This window comes from Mobula birostris, chromosome 10, assembly GCF_030028105.1.
Source record: "Mobula birostris isolate sMobBir1 chromosome 10, sMobBir1.hap1, whole genome shotgun sequence".
Taxonomy (NCBI): Eukaryota; Metazoa; Chordata; class Chondrichthyes; order Myliobatiformes; family Myliobatidae; genus Mobula; species Mobula birostris.
In genome coordinates this window covers 125,605,141-125,628,510 of record NC_092379.1, presented here as the reverse complement: position 1 = coordinate 125,628,510, position 23,370 = coordinate 125,605,141, and the positions used below count along the sequence as shown (strand labels likewise).

General features: G+C 42.7%; 1 protein-coding gene across 2 annotated transcripts in view; it reads left to right on the top strand.

Moving 5' to 3' along the window:
- The window catches only part of col4a5 (collagen, type IV, alpha 5 (Alport syndrome)), a 310,200-nt gene that overhangs the window by 212,418 nt on the left and 74,412 nt on the right, over positions 1 to 23,370 (top strand). For both annotated transcript variants that reach the window (XM_072270935.1, XM_072270934.1), the window contains 6 exons: positions 1,779 to 1,910; positions 3,155 to 3,253; positions 3,556 to 3,645; positions 7,609 to 7,748; positions 11,164 to 11,290; positions 22,004 to 22,084. In XM_072270935.1, coding sequence (XP_072127036.1) covers positions 1,779 to 1,910; positions 3,155 to 3,253; positions 3,556 to 3,645; positions 7,609 to 7,748; positions 11,164 to 11,290; positions 22,004 to 22,084 — 669 coding nt within the window. The remainder of the gene's footprint in view (positions 1 to 1,778; positions 1,911 to 3,154; positions 3,254 to 3,555; positions 3,646 to 7,608; positions 7,749 to 11,163; positions 11,291 to 22,003; positions 22,085 to 23,370) is intronic.

Below are 23,370 nucleotides of genomic sequence, written 5' to 3'. Positions count from 1 at the left end.
CCAAATGACGGCAAGTCTCAGAACTTTTAGCTATTAAGTCAGGATAAAGAAACTGGAGCTAGCTTCATTGGAGAAACCCAGGACTAAGTTTAACTGTGGAGTACCAGAAGGGAACAATAATTTCCCCAGGCAATCCAGGGGAGTTCAAATCCTCCTACACAGAGTAGGGTAGGGAGAGGTGGGGGGGAGGGAAGGAGAGGCAGAATCAATATAAAATAAGAAAACTTAAGGAAACTTAATTATTTCCCTTTGGCAGGAAAGGCGCTTAAAAAGAATTTAAAATGGAATGGTGCCATTTCCAAGTTCTTTCTTAACAAACTGCATTTTAATGCAATTAATTCCAGTTCCAACTTCATGTCCCATGGCATGCATGGGCTCTTAGTGGCATTCTTACCCTTTGTGAGGCTCTGCTACCAGATAAAGTTGTCAGAAACACAAGATGAGAAGATGAAGATTAAAATGTTAAATAATTAAATCCTCCACTTATACCTGTTTGTGACTTGATCACGTCTTTTATTTATACTTGCTCTTGGTCTCTTTGTCCATGTGTTCACCAGGTGTGAGACTTTTTGGTTACTCCCTCCCACCCCCCCCCCAGCTTTTCTCTTTCCAGCATTTTTGCTGCCGACAGCATAGTTCTCTAGCCGATAATGACCCCCACTTCTCAACATCACCTCCAAGGTCTTGACGCTCTGCAATTGGCTGTTGGCTTCCAAATGAAACTGCTGACCAACAGACTACCAGGATTCAATTGAGATCCGGCATTTTCTGGCACTGTAATTCCTAATGAATGAATTATGGTTGGTTATCATACAGAGACTTACCTAGAAATGCATGAGTGTTGAACACTAACTGCTACATACTGTACACGGTCTCATTAGCACATTGTACTCATCCTCAAATTCGCTCAATCAATGTTATTGTACATTAAATAGAATCTAGTAGCTGCAACAGTTTGATCCTCATGCAATTTATTGGTGGAAGTTTAGAATGGAGAGACTGCATCGTGTTTCAGTGTTCCTTTAATTTTTCATTAACTTCTTAATTCACTTCAGCTTAATGAACAAAAGTTATTTATTAACACAAGAGATTCTGCAGATTCTAGAAATCCAGAGCAAACCACACAAAATACTGGAGGGACTTAGCAGGTCAGGCAGCATCTATGGAGAGTAATAAATAATCGACGTTTCAAGCTGAGACCTTTTGTTGGGACTGGAAAGAAAGGGAGAAGAAGCAGGAATAAGAAAGTGGGGGAGGGGAAGGAGTACAAACTGGCGAGTTATACTGGTCTCTTCCCCCTACCTTTCCAGTAATGATGAAGGGTCTCGGCCCAAAACATTGATTGTTCATTTCGCTCCATAAATGTTGCCTGATGTGCAGGGTTCCTCCAACGTTTTGTGTTTGTTCTTCAAGTGATAGGTGAAACCAGGTGAGGGAGAAAGTTGTGGGAGGGGGAAACTGTTAGGAGATAGTTAGGAAAGGAAAAGGGCTGAAAAAGAAGAAATCTGAAAGGAGAGGAGAGTGGACCCTGGAAGAAGAGGGAGGAGAAGGGGAAACCGAAGGAGATGATGGGCTGCTGAGGAGAAGGGAAGGGGTAAGCTAGGAGCCAGAATGGGGAATGAGAAAAGGGAGAAATGGAGAAAAAAATTACCAGAAGTTAGACAAATTGTTACCTGGGGTTCTAAATTATAGTGGCTGTTGACAGAAATCAATTCTAGTATCTGTGAGCAATTTTATTTTTTAGCTTTTTTGTTAAACAATCTTTCTGCCTGTTACAGGAAATGAAGGACTTCCAGGTGGGCCTGGAGGCCCAGGTGCCCCTGGAAGTAGAGGCTTTAAAGGTGAGCCTGGTTTGCCAGGACCTCCAGGACAAGTTGGTCAAGGACCAAAAGGAGAGAAGGGGTTCCCAGGTATGTTAGAAATTCAGAACACATTCCTCCATTGTGACTTAATGTGATTGCAGAAGGAGGAAAGGTGAAAAGGACAACGGATGGTAAATATAGAGCAATAAAATCTCTGTTGTTTTGTTCTTAAGTTAACCAACATCTCAATAATGATTTGGAGCTCTTTTGCACATGAACATACTTTGCATCAATATGGGCATAGGATTTATGCCTGTTTATGGTATCAGGACTTCACGTGAATCAATTAGACATGCTATGTTACCCCTAGTTGAATGATTGCAGAAAAGAATTGAAATAGGATTCATAGCTTAGATAGTTAATGTCAATCTCTGGTTAGCAGTAAACACTGGGGACTTGGACCAGCATGAAAGATCCATAAATTGAGCTTTAATTGCCAATATAAAGCAAGGCACTTTTCCAATTTGTCCGATCAGAAAAAAACATTTATTTTGACTTTAGAAATCATGCAACGCAGTACCTGCACAGTTCAAAAGAAGGTTCAATTCTGTCTAAGTTTCCTTCACTACCAAAGTGCTGATAGTATTTCTGAATGGACTGTGCATTTTAAAGTGCACACTGCTAAACTATTAATTTAATGGGATGACAAAGATTACAATGTGCAGTTCTAATACCTTTAAACAAGTATGTCATTAATTTTGAAAAATAATCTGATCAGAATCTGTTTTATTATCACTGATATGTGTTGTAAAATTTGTTTTGCGGTAGCAGTACAGTGCAATACATGAAGCGTGCTATAAATTACAGTAAGTATAAAAAAATGTATGAAGTAGTGTAAAAAGAGAGCCTAAATAGAGAGGTAGTGTTCATGGCTTGGTTGTCCATTCAGAAATCTGACGGCAGTGGGGAAGAAGCTGTTCCTGGAAGGTTAGTTGTGTGTCTTCAGGTTCCTATAGTTCCCTGATGGTAGAAATAAGAAAAGGGCATGTCCTGGGTAGTTGGGTCCTTAATAATGGATGCTCCCTTTTTGAGGCATAACTTTTAAAAATGTCCTTAATGGTGAGGAGGCTAATGCCCATGATGCAGCTGGCTGAGTGTACAACCCTCTAGTGCCTTTTATGATCCTGTGCAGTGTGCTCTCAGAATGCTCTCCATGGCAAATTTGTAGAAATCTGCTAGTGTCTTTGTGGCATACCAAATCTCCTCAAACTCCTAATGATATATAGCTGGTGCGCAGTAAAGCACTTATAAAGATATATATGTAAAACTAATGTTTTATTTCTCTTTCTAAGGGTCACCTGGAATTCCAGGTTCAAAGGGTTTTCCAGGTACACCTGGAAATCCAGGAGCACCAGGACAAGATGGTTTACCAGGCTTACCAGGAGGTCCAGGTAAGGACAATCTGTGCTACTCTGTGTCAAAGAGTCAGAGAAGAACATAAGAGATGCTTTGAGGTCACTCGGATGTATAAATAGATGAAGCTATCAAGGACATTGTTAAATATTTCTGTTAGTTGGTTTACGTATCTCTGTCTGATTGATATTTTCCCCATTGTATTTTATGGGACAGAAATTGCAGTGTTAATTGTTTTCTGTCAATAATTGTGTGACATGCCTCCTGCATTGAGAGTGAGAATTTGTCTCACCTGGGTTTTTTTCCCATACTGTTTATTAATGATGAAGTGTTTCTATAGGCCCCAAAGGAGACCTTGGGCTCCCAGGGCAACCCGGATCTCCAGGACGACCAGGACCAAAAGGAGCAATGGGAGAAATGGGCTTTCCAGGTAAGATTATGCTCTTTTTTAATTAAATGCATTTCCCATTCACCTTATGGAGCACCAATTTAATGAGAGTTAGTTTTCTGGTTCTTTGTTGAGCTTTGTATAAAGATCATTCTGGTCAATGGTAGCCAGAAGTAGTTTGGAAACTTCATGGCAGATATTTGCCCTTGGTTTGGAGATGCAGCATAACAAAGATAAAGATAGATAGATAAACTTTGTCACATGTACATTGAAACTTTGAAACATGCGGAGAAATGTAGTGTTTATGCCAACAACTAACACAGTCTGAGGATGTGCTGGGGGCAGCCCGTAAACATCACCGTGCTTCCAGCAACTACATAGCATACCCACAATTTACTAACCCTAACCCATGCGTCTTTGGAACGTGGGTGGCAAACAGAGCGCCCAGAGGTGTTCAGAGGGAGATTGTACAAATTCCTTACTAACAGCGGCGGAATTGAACGCAGGCCGCTGGTACTGTAATAGCTTTATGCTAACTGCTACACTACTGTGTCACCCGAAAGGAACAGGGAGTATAGCTATAGTGCTGATACTACCAACTCAAACAGTCACGGGCCACAAGTTAGCAGTTCCTGCTGTTTTATTATTGTCACATGTACCAAGGTACAGTGAAAATCTTGGTATCGCATGCCGCCCCTACAGATCACTTCACAACATCAGCACATTGAGATCGTACAGGGAAAGAGCTGTAACAGAATGCAAAATAATGTGATACAGTTGCAGAGAAAATGTAGTACTGACAAGCAATGATGTGCAAGGCTGTCATGAAGTAGCTGATGAGGTCAAAAGTTTATTTTTATCACACTAGAGGATTTATTGTACTAGGGAACTATTCAGTAGTCTTACAGAAGCTGTTCACAGAAACACTACCACCAGGGGTAGTATCTTCAAGAGGTACTACATCTAAAAGGCAACGTTAGCATCAAAACTCATCACTATCAGGGCTATCACATCTTTTCACAGCTACCATCAGGCAAGCAGTATAGAAGCCTGAAGTCCCACTCCACCAGGCCAAAGAACGGCTGTTTCCCTTCGACCATTTGATTCTTGAACCAACTGGCAAAACCCCAATCACTACAGTTAAGCAATATGATAACCACTTTGCATTAAAATGGACCTTTTCTGTTATAATTGCATTTTTTCATGTAAAAGCCCTGTTTAATATATATTTTTCTTGAGAATGCTCGTTATGTGATGCCATGCATCTGTGATGCTGCTGCAAGTAAAGACTTTCATTGCACTTGTACATATGTCTACCTGTGCATGTGACAATAAACTTGACCGACATGGGCTTTGCTGTTGAATAGGAAATAAATGTAGCTTAGTTCTGTACTATCTCTTTTTCAATAACTTTGGTTACGATGTGGAAAGAATGTTTCCCATGGTGAGGGAGTCTAGGACAGGAGGGTACGGCCACAGGATAGAGGGGCGTCCACTTAAAACAGAGATGCAGAGAAATTTCTTTAGCCAAATGGTGGTGAATTGTGGAATTTATTACTACAAGGCAGCTTTGGAGGCCAGGTCGTTGGGTGTATTTAAGGCAGAGCTTGATAGTTTCTTGATTGGACATGGCATCAAAGGTTACAGGGAGAAGGCCGGGGAGTGGGGCTGAGGAGGGAAAAAAGAATCAGCCATGATTGAATGGTGGAGCAGACTTGATGGGTCAGATGGCCTAGTTCTACTCCTATGTCTTATGGTTTTATGGTCTTGATATCTTGGTAGTAGCATTGGATATTGGAAATGAGACTATCAACTCTAAATATTCATCCCTTTTCAATAATGCTGAACATGCTCATGTGGTGTCACAGCCAAGCAAGCCCCCAATTCCTCAGGAGGCTAAAGAAATTTGACACGTCCCTGTTGACTCTTACCAATTTTTATCAATGCACCTGGTGCATAACAGCCTGGTATGCAAGCTGCTCGGTACGTGACCACAGAAACTCAAAATTCAAAGTAAATTTTCTTTCAAAGTATATATATATCCGTTATATATCACTCAATAAATCCATTATCCATAATAGAATCCGTTATCCGTAAAAAAATCGATGAAAACAACCAGTGTGCAAAAGACAACAAATACAAAAAAAAGAGAAAAATGAAGTAACAACAATAAATAAATAAGCAATAAGTATTGAGAACATGAGGTGAAGAGTCCTTGAAAGTGATTTCATAGGTTGTGGGAGCAGTTGAGTGTTGTGGCAAGTGAGGTTGACTGAAGTTACTCCCTCCAGTTGAAGAGCCTGATGGTTGAGGGTAATAACTGTTCCTGAGTCCTGAGGCTCCTACACCTTCTTCCTGATGGCAGCACTGGGAAGAGAGCACGTCCCGGGTGGTGGGAGTCTCAGATGATGGATGCTGCTTTCCTGTGTAGATGCGCTCAGTGGTGGAAAGGGGTTTAACTGTGATGGACTGGGCCGTATCCACTACTTTTTGTAGGATTTTCCATTCAAGGGCATTGGTGGTGTTTCCATACCAGGCAGTGAAGCAGCAAGTCAATACATTCCCAACAGTATATCTATAGAAACTTGTCAAGGATCGAGATGCCATGCTGACTCTTCACAAACTTCTAAGGAAGTAGAGGTGCTGCTGTGGTTTCTTCATTGTTGCATTTACATGCTTTACCCAGGACAGATCCTCTGCAATGGTAACTCTGAGGAATTTAAAGTTGCTGTCCCTCTGCACCTCTGACCTCCCTGTTAAGGATTAGCCCATGGATCTCTGGTTTCTGCCTCCTGAACTCAACAGTCAATTCTTTGGTCCTGCTGACATTGAGTAAGGAGGTTGTTGTCGTGGTCTATACTTCACACTGTTTCAATAAAGTAGTCAGCACAATCAAAGACCCCACCCACCCCAGACATTCTCTTTTCTTCCCTGTTGCATAGGGCAGAAGATACAAAAGCCTGAAAGCACCTACCACCAAGCTCAAGGACAGTTGCAATCCCACTGTTATTAAGCTCTTGAATAGATCTCTTGTGCAATAAGATAGTCTCTTGACCTCACAATCTACCTCGTACATTATTGCATTTTGCATTTTGTTGGTTAGCTGCACTGCACTTTTTTTTTTACATTTTATTCTGCATTGTTATTGTTTTGCCTTATTCTGCCTCAATGTACTGTGTTAGGATTTAATCTGTATGAACATTATGTAAGACAAGCTTTGCACTATATTTCGGCACATGTGACAACAATAAGCCAATGCCAATATCAATACCATTGTACTCTGCACCCAAAATTTAATTTGGGAGTAAAGAAAGTGTTCATTCTACAATTTGGCATTACTGGTTGACAGCAAAGTTCAAGACACAGACATCTTCATGCAAATATCCCTCACTAAAACAAAAATCAATTGCAAATATTCCCAAGCAAAATTTTGAGATTATTTATTTATTTGGCAATACAGCATAGAGGAAGCCCTTCCGGCCTTTCGAGACATGCCACCCCCGCAATCCCATAACACTGATTAACCCTAACCTAATCACGGGACAACTTACAATGACCAATTAACCTATCTGCTACTTTTTTGGACTGTGAATTCAAACCGGAGCACCCAGGCATTCCACAGAATGGACATACAGAGGCTCCAGACAGAATGGTGCCGGAATTGAACTCCGAACTGCGGAACACACCGTGCTAAGTGCTACATGAGCGTGGCGTCCAAGCAGTTTGTGTTATTGAAATTAAGATTATGCTGTATATATCGTATTAATGTGTTCTTTCTTGTTAAACTTGCAAAGATTTATGTTTAATTTATGTTTTTCTTGCGAATGCTATGCATATGATGTGCCTTTGAGGCTGCTGCAAGTAAGTTTCTCATTGCTGCTGTGCATACATGTACTTATACATTTACAATAAATTCAAGTTTGACTTTGATAAATGTGTTTAAGTAACGAATCTTTTGCTGTCCTGCTGGTTGATGTAATGATATTTCTGTTTTACGCACCATAGGCCCACCAGGTCCTAAAGGCACTCCAGGGAACTCGGGGCTTCCAGGTCAGCCTGGTGCCCCTGGGCGGCCTGGCTTAACAGGTGAAAAGGGTGAGCCCGGCAAACTACACACTGGAATTCCAGGCGCTCCTGGACAGAAGGTTAATCTTTCTCTTCCCCTAGAAGGAAATTCCCAGGATTTCTCATGTTTGGAAATAAAGACCAGTTTGCATCTTGCTTTTAGACAAATTTCAAAATCGCCCGGTGTAAAAAGGTTCTCTATTGAGTTGTACAGCACAGAAATGGCACATCAATCCAATATTTTTGTCAGTCTGCACTTTTCCTCATTGCCCACATTAGGTCTATATCCTTGCATGCCTTGCTGTCTGAGTGACTACCTAAATATCTCTTAAACATAATCATAAACATTGTCATTGTGCATATTTAAAGCAGAGGTTGATAGGTTCTTGATTAGTCAGGGTGTCAAAAATAATTGGGAGAAGGCAGGAGAATAGGGTTGAGATGGATAATAAATCAGCCATGGAATGGCAGAGCAGATTCAAATGGCCAAATTCTGCTCCTAAGTCTTATGGTATTTAAGTATTATATCTTTTTCCCAGGGTGCAAAAGTCAAATACTAGAGAACATGCATTTCAGATGAGTGGGGGAAGTTCAAAGGAGCTGTTCGGGGCAAGTTACACAGAGAACTGTGGGTGCCTAGGAAGTTCTGCTAGAGGTGATAGTGGAGGCAGATACAATGAGGGCTTATAAGAGGCTTTTAGACATACCATTTATGCAGGGCTTTGGACATTATGTAGGCAGAAGGGGTTAATTTAATTAAGTGTAGAAGCTTAATTAGTTTGGGACAACCATTGTGGGCTGAAAGAGTAGTTCCAGTATTGCACTGTTCTACGTTCGATGACTCCATTACATCACTGGCAGCAAAGCCCAGATATAAATAACTCTCTAAAAATGTTCTCTTCCTTAAAACTCCCATTTCTCACCTTAGAGCAATTGTTTCTGATCCCCCTACCATGGGAATCAGATTCTGATTTTCTACCCTATCAGTGCCCCTTTTGAATATACTTCACCATACTTCCAGTTACTCCACAGCCTCCATCACCACAGGAAAAACAAGTTCAGCCTATCCAATCTCTCCAATCCAGGTGAACATTGCAGCTCACTAAACTCTGGTTAGGCCACACTGGAATTGTGTTCAGTCCTGGAAGTTTTAAAGACATCATTAGACCAACAGACATTGGAGCAGAATCAGGCCATTCAGCCCATCGAGTCTGCTCGACCATTCCATCGGATCACGGATTCCACTCAACCCCATACACCTGCTTTCTCGCTATATCCTTTGATGCCCTGACCGATCAGGAAACGATCAACTTCCACCTTAAATATACTCACGGACTTGGCCTCCACTGCAGTCTGTGGCAGATTCACTACTCCCTGGCTAAAAAACATTCCTCCTTTCCTCTGTTCTAAAATGTCACCTCTAAATTTTGAGGCTGTGCCCTCTAGTCCTGGACACCCCCACCATAGGAAACACTAGGAAGCATCCTCTCCACACCCACCCTATCTAGTCCTTTCAACATTCGGTAGGTTTCAATGAGATCCCATCCTTTGTTCTAAATTCCAGTGACTACAGGCCCAAAGCTGTCAAACACTCCTCATATGTTAACCCCTTCATTCCCGGAATCATTCTCATGAACCTCCTCTGGACTCTCTCCAATGACAACACCTTCCTGAGATATTGTTGACAATACTCCAAGTGCAGCCTGACTCGTGTCTTATAAAGGCTCAGCATTATCTCATTGCTTTTATATTCTATTCCCATTTGAAATAAATACCAGCATTGCATTTACTTTCTTTATCATAGACTCAACCGGTAAATTAACCTTCTGGGGGTCTTTCACAAGGACTTCTAAGTCTGTCTGCACCTCTGATGTTTGAACCTTCACCCCATTTAGATAATAGTCCACACTATTGTTCCCTTTAACCAAAATGCATTATCACACATTTCCCAGCACTGTATTCCATCTGTCACCTTCTTGCCCATTCTTCCAATTTGGCTAAGTCCTACTGCAATCACATTGCTTCCTCAGCACTACCTACCCCTCCACCTAACTTTATATCATCCGCAAACATTGCCACAAGGAAGGTGCAGAGGATGCTGTTTGCATTAGAGATCATGAAATATGAGGATGGATTAAGTGAGCTAGGGCTTTTTCCTTCAGAGCGAAGGAGGACGAGCCATGTATAGATAATCAGAGGCATAGAAAAAGTGGTCAGCCAGTAGCTTTTTCCCAGGATGGCAGTCGCTAATATGAGAGGGCATAATTTTAAGGCGATTGAAATAAAGAATAGGGGAGATGTCAGTGTAACGAGAGAGCTATGAAATTTGATGAACTCAAGTGCAGAGTAAGATCTGGAATACACTCAGACTCGAAATAAACAAAATGACACAAATGAAATCCAAAGGTGAAACCAGAAACAGTAGTACTAGACATGGAATTCCTATGATTGAGCACTGAGTGTTCAGCACAAGGCTTTTAAGTACAGACTTTCCATGAAGGAATATGGCAGGCAGTAATTGGCAGTCTGAGACTGGAAGGGACAGTGGCAGCTAACCATACTGTGGGGAATTGGAGTGCTGAAACTCGGATGGGTCTGTTCAGTCAGGGGTAGTTTTTTTTCACACAGAAAGTGGTGGGTGTGTGGAACACGGTTCCAGGTGTGCTGGTAGAGGCAGATACATCACAGAAATTTAAGAGACTCTGGGGTAGGCGTATGGATGGAGGAAAGGTGGAGGGCTATGTGGGTGGGAAGGGTTAGATTGATCTCAGAGTCGGTTAAAAGGCTGCCAAGTGTCTGTACTGTGCTGCAGTTCCAGGTTCTACGTTATCTGACTCTGCTCTACACACTCTCCAAAACAACTGTACCTTTCCTGCTCGTTAGAAAGTTAGTGAATCAGGGTGAATATGACATTACATGTGAAATATTTAATTTACTGTTAATTGTGTGAGCAATATATACATGGAGTTTAGCCATTCAAATTCAGTTTAAACTGATTTGCCATGAAAAATCCAATCTTTGTTGCACTTAACTTAAAAATTAGTTACTAAATATACCTGCTTTAAATTTGTGCCTATTTAGCTAAAATCGGGTATTCATGAAAGCAGACGTTAACAGATTTATTTGTTTACTTATTGAGGTACAGCGCAGAGTAGGCCCTTCTGTCCCTTTCAGCTGTGCCACCCAGCAACCACACCCTCCACCCCCCCACCCCCAGATTTAACCCTGACTTAATCACAGCACAATTTACAATCAGCAATTATCCTACCAACTTGTACGTCTTTGAACTGTGGGAGGAAACCAGAGCACCCGGAGGAAACCCACACAGTTACGGGGAGAATGAACAAACTCCTAATTGACAGTGGCAGGGATTGAACCCCAGTCTCCAGTGCTGTGAAGCATTGTGCTCACCACTATGTTACCATGCTTCCTATGACTGATGCCCTTTGCCTTTTCATTTTAATATCTCACATGCTCCTTTTATCTTAAATCCAGGGAGAACCAGGATCTCCTGGTTTACCAGGAAACCCTGGAAGCAAAGGATCTCCAGGTTCCCCTGGATTTCCTGGATTACCCGGTGCATCTGGTATGAAAGGTGATCCTGGTCAGCCAGGATTCCCAGGTAAGCCCTTGTCCAAGCAAAATCTGCTTTCAACCTTTTGTAATTAAAATGTATTACACTGAAACTTTTAAAATATGCTTATCATTCATTGCAAATATTGCCAGCTGGGCTAGAGGGAATGTCACATGTCACTTGATGCTCCAGGCTCAGGGAACAGCATAAGTTAGTCATAGAGAGATTAAACACATAATCACACTTAACCCAATGAGTCGACGTTCACCATCGGTTTCCATTTATAATAAACTTACATGAATTCAATCTTCTTGTCAGAGTCATAGAGCAGTACAGCACAGAAACAGGCCCTTCAGCCCATCAAGTTCAGGCTGAAACTATTTAAATTGCCTACGCCCAATGACCTGCACTGGGAACATAGCCCTCCATATCCTTACTATCCAAACTTCCCTTAAACGTTGAAATCGAGCTTGCATGGACCACTTGCACTGGTAGCTTATTTCACACCCTTACGACCCTTTGAGTGAAGAAGTTTCCCCTCATGTTCCCCCTACACTTCTCAACTTTCACTCTTAAGCCATGACCTTTGGTTGTAGTCCCACCCAACCTCAACTGGAAAAGCCTGCTTGCACTTACCCTGTCTATACCTGTCATAAATACCGACGTCAAATCTCCTCTCAATCTTGTACATTCTGAAGAATACAGTCCTAACCTATTCAATCTTTCCTCCTAACTCAGGTCCTCCAGACTTGGCAACATCCTTGTAAATTTTCTCTGCACTCTTTCAACCTTGTTTATATCTTTCCCATAGGTAGGTGACCAAAAGTGTACACAATACTCCAAAATAGGCTTCACCAACATCTTATACAATTTCAATATAACATCCCATCTTCTGTATTCAATACATTAATTTATGAAGGCAAATATGCCAAAAGCTTTCTTTACGACCTTATTTACCTGTGACCCCACTTTCAATGAATTATATGGCTGTATTCCCAGATCCCTTTGTTCTACCACATTCCTCAGTGCCCTATCCTTCACTGTGTAAAACCTATCCTGGTTGGTCCTCTCGAAGTGCCAAACTTCACACTTACCTGCGTTAAATTCCACCTGCCATTTTTCAGCCCCTTTTTCCAGCTGATGAAGATCCCTCTGCAAGCCCCTGATAGCCTTTCTCACGGTCCACTACAACCCCAGTCTTAGTGTCATCCACAAATTTGCTGACCCAGTTCACCACATTATCCTCCAGATCATTGATATAGATGACAAACAACAACGGGCCCGGCACCGATCCCTACAGCACTCCACTAGTCATGGGCCTCTAGTCAGAGAGGCAACCCTCTATGACCACTCTCTGGCTTCTCGCACAAAGTCAATATCTAATCCAATTTACTGTCTCATCTTGAATGCTGAGTGACTGAACCTTCTTGAGCAGCCTCCCATGTGGGACCTTGTCAAATGTCTAGCTAAAGTCCATGCAGACAGCATCCACTGCCTTGTCTTCATCCACTTTCCTGGTAACTTCCTTGAAAAACCCTATAGGATTGGTTAGACATGACTTACCACGCACAAAGCCGTGCTGACTATCCTTAATCAGTCCATGACTATCCAAATACATATACATCAGGTCCGTTATTGAATTGAATTGACTTTATTTCTTATATCCTTCACTTACATGAGGAATAAAAGTCTTTACAATACGTCTCCGTCTAACTGTGCAATGTGCAATTTATAGTAATTTATAATAAATAGTATGTACAACAGGACACTCAATATAGCATAGGAATGCAATTGTATCAGCGTGAATTAATCAGTCTGATGGCCTGGTGGAAGAAGTTGTCCTGGAGCCTATTGGTCCTGGCTTTAATACTGTGGTACCATTTCCCAGATGGTAGCAGCTGGAACAGTTTGTGGTTGGGATGACTTGGGTCCCAAGTGATCATTGGGGCCCTTTTTACACACCTGTCTCTGTAAATTTCCTGAATAGAGGGAAGTTCATATCTACAGGTGCACTGGGCCGTCAGCACCACTCTCTGCAGAGTCCTGAGATTGAGGGAAGTACAGTTCCTATACCACACAGTGATGCAGCCAGTAAGAATGCTCTCAATTGTGCCCCTATAGAAAGTCCTTAGGATTTGGGGACCCATGCCAAACTTCTTCAACCGTCTGAGGTGAAGGAGACACTGTTATGCTTTTTTCACCTCATAGCCGGTATATACAGACCACATGAGATCCTCGGTGATGTGTATGCCAAGGAACTTAAAGCTGTTCCACCTGTCAACCCCCGATCTATTGATGTCATAAAGTGTTAGCCTGTCTCCATTTGTCGTGTAGTCCACAACCAGCTCCTTTGTTTTTGCAGCATTGAGGGGGAGGTTGTTTCCTTGACACCACTGTGTCAGGGTGATGACTTTTTCTCTGTAGGCTGCCTCGTTATTATTTGAAATAAGGCCAATCACTGTAGTGTCATCAGCAAATTTAATTAGCAGATTGGAGCTGTGGGTGGCGACACAGTCATGGGTATACAGACAGTAAAAGAGGGGGTTAGTACACAGCCTTGAGGGGCTCCTGTGTTGAGGCTCAGAGGGGCAGAGGTGAGGGAGCCCATTCTTACCATCTGCCAGTGATCTGACAGGAAGTCCAGGGTCCAGATGTACAAGGCAGGGTGAAGGCCAAGGTCTCTGAGCTTCTTGTCAAGCCTGGAGGGAATCCTGGTGTTGAATGCTTAATTGTAGTCCAAGAACAGTATTCTCACATAAGCATCCCTCTCCTCCAGGTGTGTAAGGATGGTGTGCAGAGCTATGGGTATTCCCTTAGGATACGTTCCAATAACTTTCCCACATCTGCTGTCAGACTCACTGGCCTATAATTTCCTGGTTTATGTTTAGATCTGTTTTTAAATAGCAGGACAACATTGGGTATCCTCCAATCCTCTGGTACCCCTCCAGTCATTTAGGATGTTTTAAATATCTCTGTTAAAGCCCCGGAAATTTCTGCAATAGTCTCCCGTGGGGTCTGAGGGAACACCTTGCCATGCCCTGTGGATTTATCCACCCTAATTTGCCTCAGGAAAGCAAACACCTCCTCCTCTGTAATCTGTACAGGGTCCGTGAAGTTGATGCCACTTTGCCTCATTTCCATAGACTCTGTGTCTGCCTCCCAAGTAAATACAGATGCAAAGACTGCATTCAAGATCTCCCCCATCTATTTTGGCTCCACACATGGATTACCATTCTGTTCTTCCAGCGGACCAGTTTTGTCCCTAGCAATCCTTTTGCTGTGAAGGATTCTCCTTCAACTTGTCTGCCAGAGCAACTTTATGCCTTCATTTAGCCTTTCTGATTTCTATCATAAGTGTTCTCTTGCATTTCTTGTACTCTATAAGCACCTCATTTGTTCCTACTTATGCCTGCTGTGCACCTCCTCTTTTTCTCTTAACCAGGGCCTTAATTTCTCCTGAAAACCTAAGTTCCCTACATTTGTTATCTTTACCTTTTATTCTGACAGGTACACACAAGCTTTGTTCTCTCAAAATTTCGTTTTTGAAGGCCCCCTCCCCCCTTTCCAAGAACACTCTTGCCAGAAAACCGCCTGAACCAATCCACGCTTGCCATATCATTTCTGATGTCGTCAAAACTGGCCTTTCTCCAATTTATAATCTCAATCCTATCTCCTTGCATATTTACTTTGAAACTAATGGCATTGTTGTCACTGGATGCAAACTGTTCTCCGACACAAACTTCTGTCACCTGCCCTGTGCCATTCTCTAATAGCAGATCTCGTATAGCATGCTCTCCCATTGGGACTAAAACGTACTGATGAAAGAAACTTTCCTGAACACATTTGGCAAACTCTATCCCATCTAGTCCTTTTACAGTAGGGGTTTCCCAGTCAATACATGGAAAGCTAAATTCACCTACTATAACAACCTTATGCTTCTTGCATCAGTCTGCACCCTCTTTACAAATTTGTTCCTCTAAGTCCCTAGGACTGTTAAGTGGTCTGCAATATAGCCCCATTAACATGGTCATATCTTTCTTATTTCTCAGTTCCACCCATAGCGCTTCCCTAGTCGAGTTCTCCAGTCTGTCCTGAGCACTGCCATGACATTTTCCCTGATTAGTAATGCCACCCCTCCTCCTTTAAACCCTCCCGCTCTGTCATGTCTAAAACAACACAACCCCAGAATATTGAGCTGCCAGTCCTGCCCCTCCTGCAACAAAGACTCACTAATAGCTGCAACGTCATAATTCCAAGTGTTGATCCATGTCCTGAGCTCATCCGCCTTTCCTACAGTACTTCTTGCATTGAAGTATATGCAGCTCAGGACACCAGTCGCACCATACTCAACCTTTTGATTCCTGACTTTTTCCTGAGGTCTTACCAACATCTGCCTCCACAAACTCTCCATTAACTGTTCTGACAGTCTGGATCTCCCTGTAACTCTATTTCAAACCCCACCATGCAGCATTAACAAACCTTTCTGCTAGAATATTTGTCCCCCTCCAGTCCAGGTGCAAACCATCCCTTCTGTACAGGTCCCACCTTCCCTGCAAGACAGCCCAATGATCCAAAAATCTTGTGCCTTCTGCCCTGCACCAACTCCCTAGCCACATATTAAATTGTTTAATCTTCCTAGTTCTGGCCTCATTAGCATCTGGCATGGGTAGCAATCCTGAGGTCCCAACCCTGGAGATTCTGCCCTTTAACTTAGCCCTTGACTCCCTGAACTCTCTATGCAGAACCTTGTCACTCGTCCTGCCTATGTCATTGGTACCTGGACCACGACTTCTGGCTGTTCACCCTTCCACTTAAGAATGCTGAGGATGCATTCGGAGAGGTCCCAGGCCTGGCACCCAGGAGACAACGTACCATCTGAGAATCTTGGTTCTCCCACAGAACCACTAGTCCATTCCCCCAACTAACGAATCCCCTATCAGTACAGCGTGCCTCTTTTTCCCCACCTCCCTTCTGAGTCACAGAGCCAGACTCAGTGCCAGAGACGGAACCACTATGATTTTCCTCTGTTAGGTCAACCCCCCCCTCCCCCCCCAACTGTATCCAAAGTGATATATACCTGTCACTGAGGGGCAACAGCCAAAAGGAAACTCTGCACTGCCTCCTTAACCCCTTTTTGCTTCCAAACTGTCACCAGTTTCCTGTGTCCTGCACCTTGGGTGTAACTACCTCTCTACATGTTCTCTCTATCATCCCTTCAGCCTCCTGAATGATCCAGAGTTCATCTAGCTTCAGCTCCAATTCCTTAACGTAGATTATTTGAAGCTGCAGCTGGTCCAGAAGAGGAACATTCCACTGTCCTGCCTAGCATCTCTACTGTCCTAACTGAACAGTTGTGAACTTCCCATGATTCAGGACATTTACAAAGACAGGTGTGAAAAAAGGGCCCGTAGGATCATTGGGGACCTGAGTCACCCCAACCAGAAACTATTCCAGCTGCTACCATCCGGGAAACGGTACCGCAGCATAAAAGCCAGGACCAACAGTCTCCGGTACAGCTTCTTCCACCAGGCCATCAGAATGATTTACTCACGCTGATTTGAGTGTATTTCTATGTTACATTGATTGTTCTATTTATTATAACTTATTATAAATTAGTATGATTGCACATTGCACATTTAGACAGAGACATAATGTAAGGATTTTTTACTCCTCATGTATGTGAAGGATGTAAGACATAAAGTCAATTCAATTCAAGGGAAAGAAAAATAATCTTAACCTTGAGCTTTTTTTTTCTTCTGCTTTCTCGGACTGAAGCCTCTCTTCGCTTAAACCTCGAAGAGCTAAAACCTTGAGATCACCACTCTGACTGTGTCCACTCAGGTGAAGGCCTCTGCACTTGCCCCTACCTTCCTTTAACTTGCTCCTGCTAATCAATCTCAACTGCAGATTAGTTGCTGGTCTAAGCTTTGTTATGCTTCCATGACCTGCTGCTCCCTTTTCTACTCGAATAGTGGACCTGAGGGAAATCCCTTCCACTCAAACTTCCGATGTCCGGATTGGTGGCTGGTCAAAGCTCTATTATGCTGTCACGGCCCGCGGCTCCGTTTTCTGCTCGGGCAGTGAACCTGAGTGAAATCCCCTCCTTGCAAACTTCTGATGTCCAGATCGGTCGCTGGTCAAAGCTCTATTCTTCCCACATTTTCATCAATTCATCCCAACATTCTGCCACTCACCTGCACACTTGGCTAATTAACCTGCCATCCCACACATTTTTGGCATGTGGGAGGAAACTCACACGATCACAAAAACACACACACATGCACACAAACAGCACCCAAAGCAATCTCTCAGTTTCAGCAGGACCACAATGCTCCGTCAGTCAAAGTTCAAAGGAAAATTATTATTGAAGTATGTAAATGCTACCATCTACTACCTTGAGATTCATTTTTTGCCGGCATTCATAATAAAACACAGAAATACAATGGACTCAATGAAAAGAACGACACACAAACAAACAGTCAAACTACACTCAGATGAGGTTATCGTGGTAACAGCCACGTAACTCATTCTTCACTTTTCCTCCTTGTAGAATTCTCTCCTGGCAAGTACAATTAGCAGAAACATCATCTATCACACATGGTTGACAAAAAGTAGTGAGGAGAAAAGTAAAAGTGGCAGGCTGACAAATCCAGGGCAAGCATCAAAAAGGGCCACTTTTCAACATAATTGTATAAGGGCTAAGAGAGTTGTAAAAGAGCGCCTGAAGGCTTTGTGTGTCAATGCAAGGAGCATTCGTAACAAGGTGGATGAATTGAAAGTGCAGATTGTTATTAATGATTATGATATTGTTGGGATCACAGAGACATGGCTCCAGGGTGACCAAGGATGGGAGCTCAACGTTCAGGGATATTCAATATTCAGGAGGGATAGACATGAAGGAAGGGGAGGTGGGGTGGCGTTGCTGGTTAAAGATGAGATTAACGCAGTAGAAAGGAAGGACATAAGCCAGGAAGATGTGGAATCGATATGGGTAGAGCTGCATAACACTAAGAGGCAGAAAACGCTGGTGGTGGGAGTTGTGTATAGGCCACCTAACAGTAGTAGTGAGGTCGGAGGTGGTATTAAACAGGAAATTAGAAATGTGTGCAATAAAGGAACAGCAGTTATAATGGGTGACTTCAATCTACATGTAGATTGGGTGAACCAAATTGGTAAAGGTGCTGAGGAAGAGGATTTCTTGGAATGTATGCGGGATGGTTTTTTGAACCAACATGTCGAGGAACCAACTAGAGAGCAGGCTATTCTAGACTGGGTTTTGAGCAATGAGGAAGGGTTAATTAGCAATCTTGTCATGAGAGGCCCCTTGGGTAAGAGTGACCATAATATGGTGGAATTCTTCATTAAGATGGAGAGTGACATAGTTAATTCAAAAACAAAGGTTCTGAACTTAAAGAGGGGTAACTTTGAAGGTATGAGACGTGAATTAGCTAAGATAGACTGGCAAATGACACTTAAAGGATTGACGGTGGATATGCAATGGCAAGCATTTAAAGATTGCATGGATGAACTACAACAATTGTTTATCCCAGTTTGGCAAAAGAATAAATCAAGGAAGGTAGTGCACCCGTGGCTGACAAAAGAAATTAGGGATAGTATCAATTCCAAAGAAGAAGCATACAAATTAGCCAGAAAAAGTGGCTCACCTGAGGACTGGGAGAAATTCAGAGTTCAGCAGAGGAGGACAAAGGGCTTAATTAGGAAGGGGAAAAAAGATTATGAGAGAAAACTGGCAGGGAACATAAAAACTGACTGTAAAAGCTTTTATAGATATGTATAAAGGAAAAGACTGGTAAAGACAAATGTAGGTCCCCTACAGACAGAAACAGGTGAATTGATTATGGGGAGCAAGGACATGGCAGACCAATTGAATAATTACTTTGGTTCTGTCTTCACTAAGGAGGACATAAATAATCTTCCAGAAATAGTAGGGGACAGAGGGTCCAGTGAGATGGAGGAACTGAGTGAAATATATGTTAGTAGGGAAGTGGTGTTAGGTAAATTGAAGGGATTAAAGGCAGATAAATCCCCAGGACCAGATGGTCTGCATCCCAGAGTGCTTAAGGAAGTAGCCCAAGAAATAGTGGATGCATTAGTGATAATTTTTCAAAACTCTTTCAATTCTGGACTAGTTCCTGAGGATTGGAGGGTGGCTAATGTAACCCCACTTTTTAAAAAAGGAGGGAGAGAGAAACCGGGAATTATAGACCGGTTAGCCTAACGTCGGTGGTGGGGAAACTGCTGGAGTCAGTTATCAAAGATGTGATAACAGCACATTTGGAAAGCGGTGAAATCATCGGACAAAGTCAGCATGGATTTATGAAAGGAAAATCATGTCTGACAAATCTCATAGAATTTTTTGAGGATGTAACTAGTAGAGTGGATAGGGGAGAACCAGTGGATGTGGTATATTTGGATTTTCAAAAGGCTTTTGACAAGGTCCCACACAGGAGATTAGTGTGCAAACTTAAAGCACACGGTATTGGGGGTAAGGTATTGATGTGGATAGAGAATTGGTTAGCAGACAGGAAGCAAAGAGTGGGAATAAACGGGACCTTTTCAGAATGGCAGGCGGTGACTAGTGGGGTACCGCAAGGCTCAGTGCTGGGACCCCAGTTGTTTACAATATATATTAATGACTTGGATGAGGGAATTAAATGCAGCATCTCCAAGTTTGCGGATGACACGAAGCTGGGCGGCAGTGTTAGCTGTGAGGAGGATGCTAAGAGGATGCAGGGTGACTTGGATAGGTTGGGTGAGTGGGCAAATTCATGGCAGATGCAATTTAATGTGGATAAGTGTGAAGTTATCCACTTTGGTGGCAAAAATAGGAAAACAGATTATTATCTGAATGGTGGCCGATTAGGAAAAGGGGAGGTGCAATGAGACCTGGGTGTCATTATACACCAGTCATTGAAAGTGGGCATGCAGGTACAGCAGGTGGTGAAAAAGGCGAATGGTATGCTGGCATTTATAGCGAGAGGATTCGAGTACAGGAGCAGGGAGGTACTACTGCAGTTGTACAAGGCCTTGGTGAGACCACACCTGGAGTATTGTGTGCAGTTTTGGTCCCCTAATCTGAGGAAAGACATCCTTGCCATAGAGGGAGTACAAAGAAGGTTCACCAGATTGATTCTTGGGATGGCAGGACTTTCATATGAAGAAAGACTGGATGAACTAGGCTTGTACTCGTTGGAATTTAGAAGATTGAGGGGGGATCTGATTGAAACGTATAAAATCCTAAAGGAATTGGACAGGCTAGATGCAGGAAGATTGTTCCCGATATTGGGGAAGTCCAGAACGAGGGGTCACAGTTTGAGGGTAAGGGGGAAGCCTTTTAGGACTGAGATTAGGAAAAACTTCTTCACACAGAGAGTGGTGAATCTGTAATTCTCTGCCACAGGAAACAGTTGAGGCCAGTTCATTGGCTATATTTAAGAGGGAGTTAGATATGGCCCTTGTGGCTACGGGGATCAGGGGGTACGGAGGGAAGGCTGGTGCAGGGTTCTGAGTTGGATGATCAGCCATGATCATAATAAATGGTGGTGCAGGCTCGAAGGGCCGAATGGCCTACTCCTGCACCTATTTTCTATGTTTCTATGTTTTACACAAGGTTGAATTTGAAGGCGGAATACAGAGTTGTTGGCAGGATTTTTAGCAGTGTTTAGGAGCAGAGGAATCTTGGGATTCACATCTGTAGATCTCTGAAGGTTGCCCTGCAGGTTGATAGGGTGCTTAAGAAAGTATATGGTAAGTTGGCCTTTATTAGTCAGGGGATTGAGTGCAAGAATCGCGAGGGAATGCTGCAGGTCTATAAAACCCTGGTTAGACCATGCTTGGAGTATCGTATTCAGTTCTGGTCACTTCATTATAGGAAGGATGTGGAGGCTTTAAAGAGGCACTGTCTGGAGGAGATAAGCCAGGATATTGTCTGTGTTGAAGAGCATGTCTATTGACGATAGGTTGAGTGAGCTGGGGCGTTTCTGTTTGGAATGGAGGAGGAAGGGAGATAATTTGATAGATGTGTACCAGATGATAACAGGCATCAATAGACTGGACAGTCAGAGACTTTTTCCCAGGGCAGAAATGGCTAATGCGAGGGGGCATAACTTTAAGGCATTTTGAAAAATATGTCGGAGGATTGTCAGAGGTAATTTTTTTTCCCACAGAGGGTAGTAGGTGCATGGAACGCACTATCAGAGGTGGTGGTAGAGGCAGATATATGAGAAATATTCGAGGCTCTTAGATAAGCACATGGATGTAAGAAAAAATGGAGGGCTATGTAGGAGGGAAGGGTTAGATCAATCTTGGAGTAGGTTAAAGGTTTGGCATAAATTAAAGTTCAAAGGGCTGGTACTGTATTGTACTGTTCTTTGTTCTATGCAACTCAAGCAACAATATGCATGACTAAAACAAGGCAAGGATTCAAACAGTATTGCTGTGTTTCGTGCAAATACTGTGCATTTTGGGCCAAGCTTAAGAAAATATTTCTGACTTATGGAAGTTTAATCAGATAAAGTTCAAGAATAGCTTGGCAACTTAATGAATGATTTAAGTGGAGCTAGGTGACAATACAGAGAAGGAACTGACCCATCTTATGTGAACTAATTAAAGAGGTTAAAAGTATTTTGTTCAGTTGCACATAACTGTATATGGCTGAAGTTGTTCTGAAGTGCATTCGTGAATTTTGCACACAGGCTAAATAGCATGGGCTCATTGAGATTTGTGTTCCTTATTCTGCAGGTACTCCTGGAATTCCTGGTCCAAAGGGAGCTGATGGTTTACCAGGTCCTCCTGGCCTTATTGGACTTCCTGGTCCTCCAGGTATATTTAAAGTACTTAAACATAACATTGGCTGGAAACGTAATTTTTTCAAGGCTTTAGGCCATCATAATTGATGTGGACTTTGGTAGTTTATAAAATGTGGGCTCCTAGGTAGGAGCGTATTGCAGCTAAAACATTATTAAGTTCAAAGTTCAAAACTCGAAGTAAATTTATTATCAAAGTATATATATGTCACCATATACTGCCCTGAGATTCATTTTTTGTGGGCATTCACAGAACAATGAAACACGATGGAATAAATTAAAAACTACACACAAAGACTGCAGATAACCAAAGGCTAATAAATTGTGCAAATACAGGAAAAAAAAACAAATAATAATACAGGTGGCACCCGCTTTTCGAATGTTTGCTTTACGAAACCTCACTGTTACGAAAGACCTACATTAGTACCCTGTTTTCACTTTCAGAAGGTGTTTTCACTGTTACGAAGAAAGGCAGCGCGCAATAAAGAATCAGCGCGCGATAAAAGGCAGCGCGCGTCCTGAGCAGCCGCTCTACCCTGGATTCAGAACGGCATTGCTTAAACACGTGCCTGTGAGCAGCCATTAGCAAGATGAGTTCTGAGGTATTGGAAAAGCCTAAAAGAGCTCTTAAGGTGTTACACTTAGCATAAAACTAGACATAATTAAGCGTTTCGATCGTGGTGAACGAAGAAAGGACAAAGTGAGTTTGGCTTGTGGAAGCTGACGAAGATGATGTTGAAGAGGTTTTGGCATCCCATGACCAAGAACTGATAGATGAAGAGCTGATGCATTTGGAAGAGGAAAGGATAACAATCGAAACCGAATGCAGAAAGTGAAGCAACTGCGTAAGATTTTCGCTGCAATGATAAAGTACGACTTTAATTTTGAAAGGGTATGTAGGTTTAGGGGATATTTGCAGGATGGTTTGAGTGCTTACAAACAACTGTATGATAGAAAAATGCGCGAGGCTCAGCAGTCAAGCAAGCCTTCCACATCAGCCACAGCAGACGACGAACCTCGATCTTCGACATCGAGGCGGACAGTCATAGGAGAAGATGAGCTGCTTGCCCTGACCGACGATGAGATGACACCCCCGTGTCCCACCACCCCAACCCCTGGGCCCCGGACAGATACTGTACCAATTCGCGGAGAATGCAGCAGTAGCTGGGAGGCACACAGCACATCTTTAAGAAAAAAGCCGAAATAAACAAGCTAATTATTTAGGTGCCGCCGATGCAATTTTCGATTGCATCACCTCTGATCTGCGCCGACATTTACGTGTCGGCGGCACCTAGTTAATTA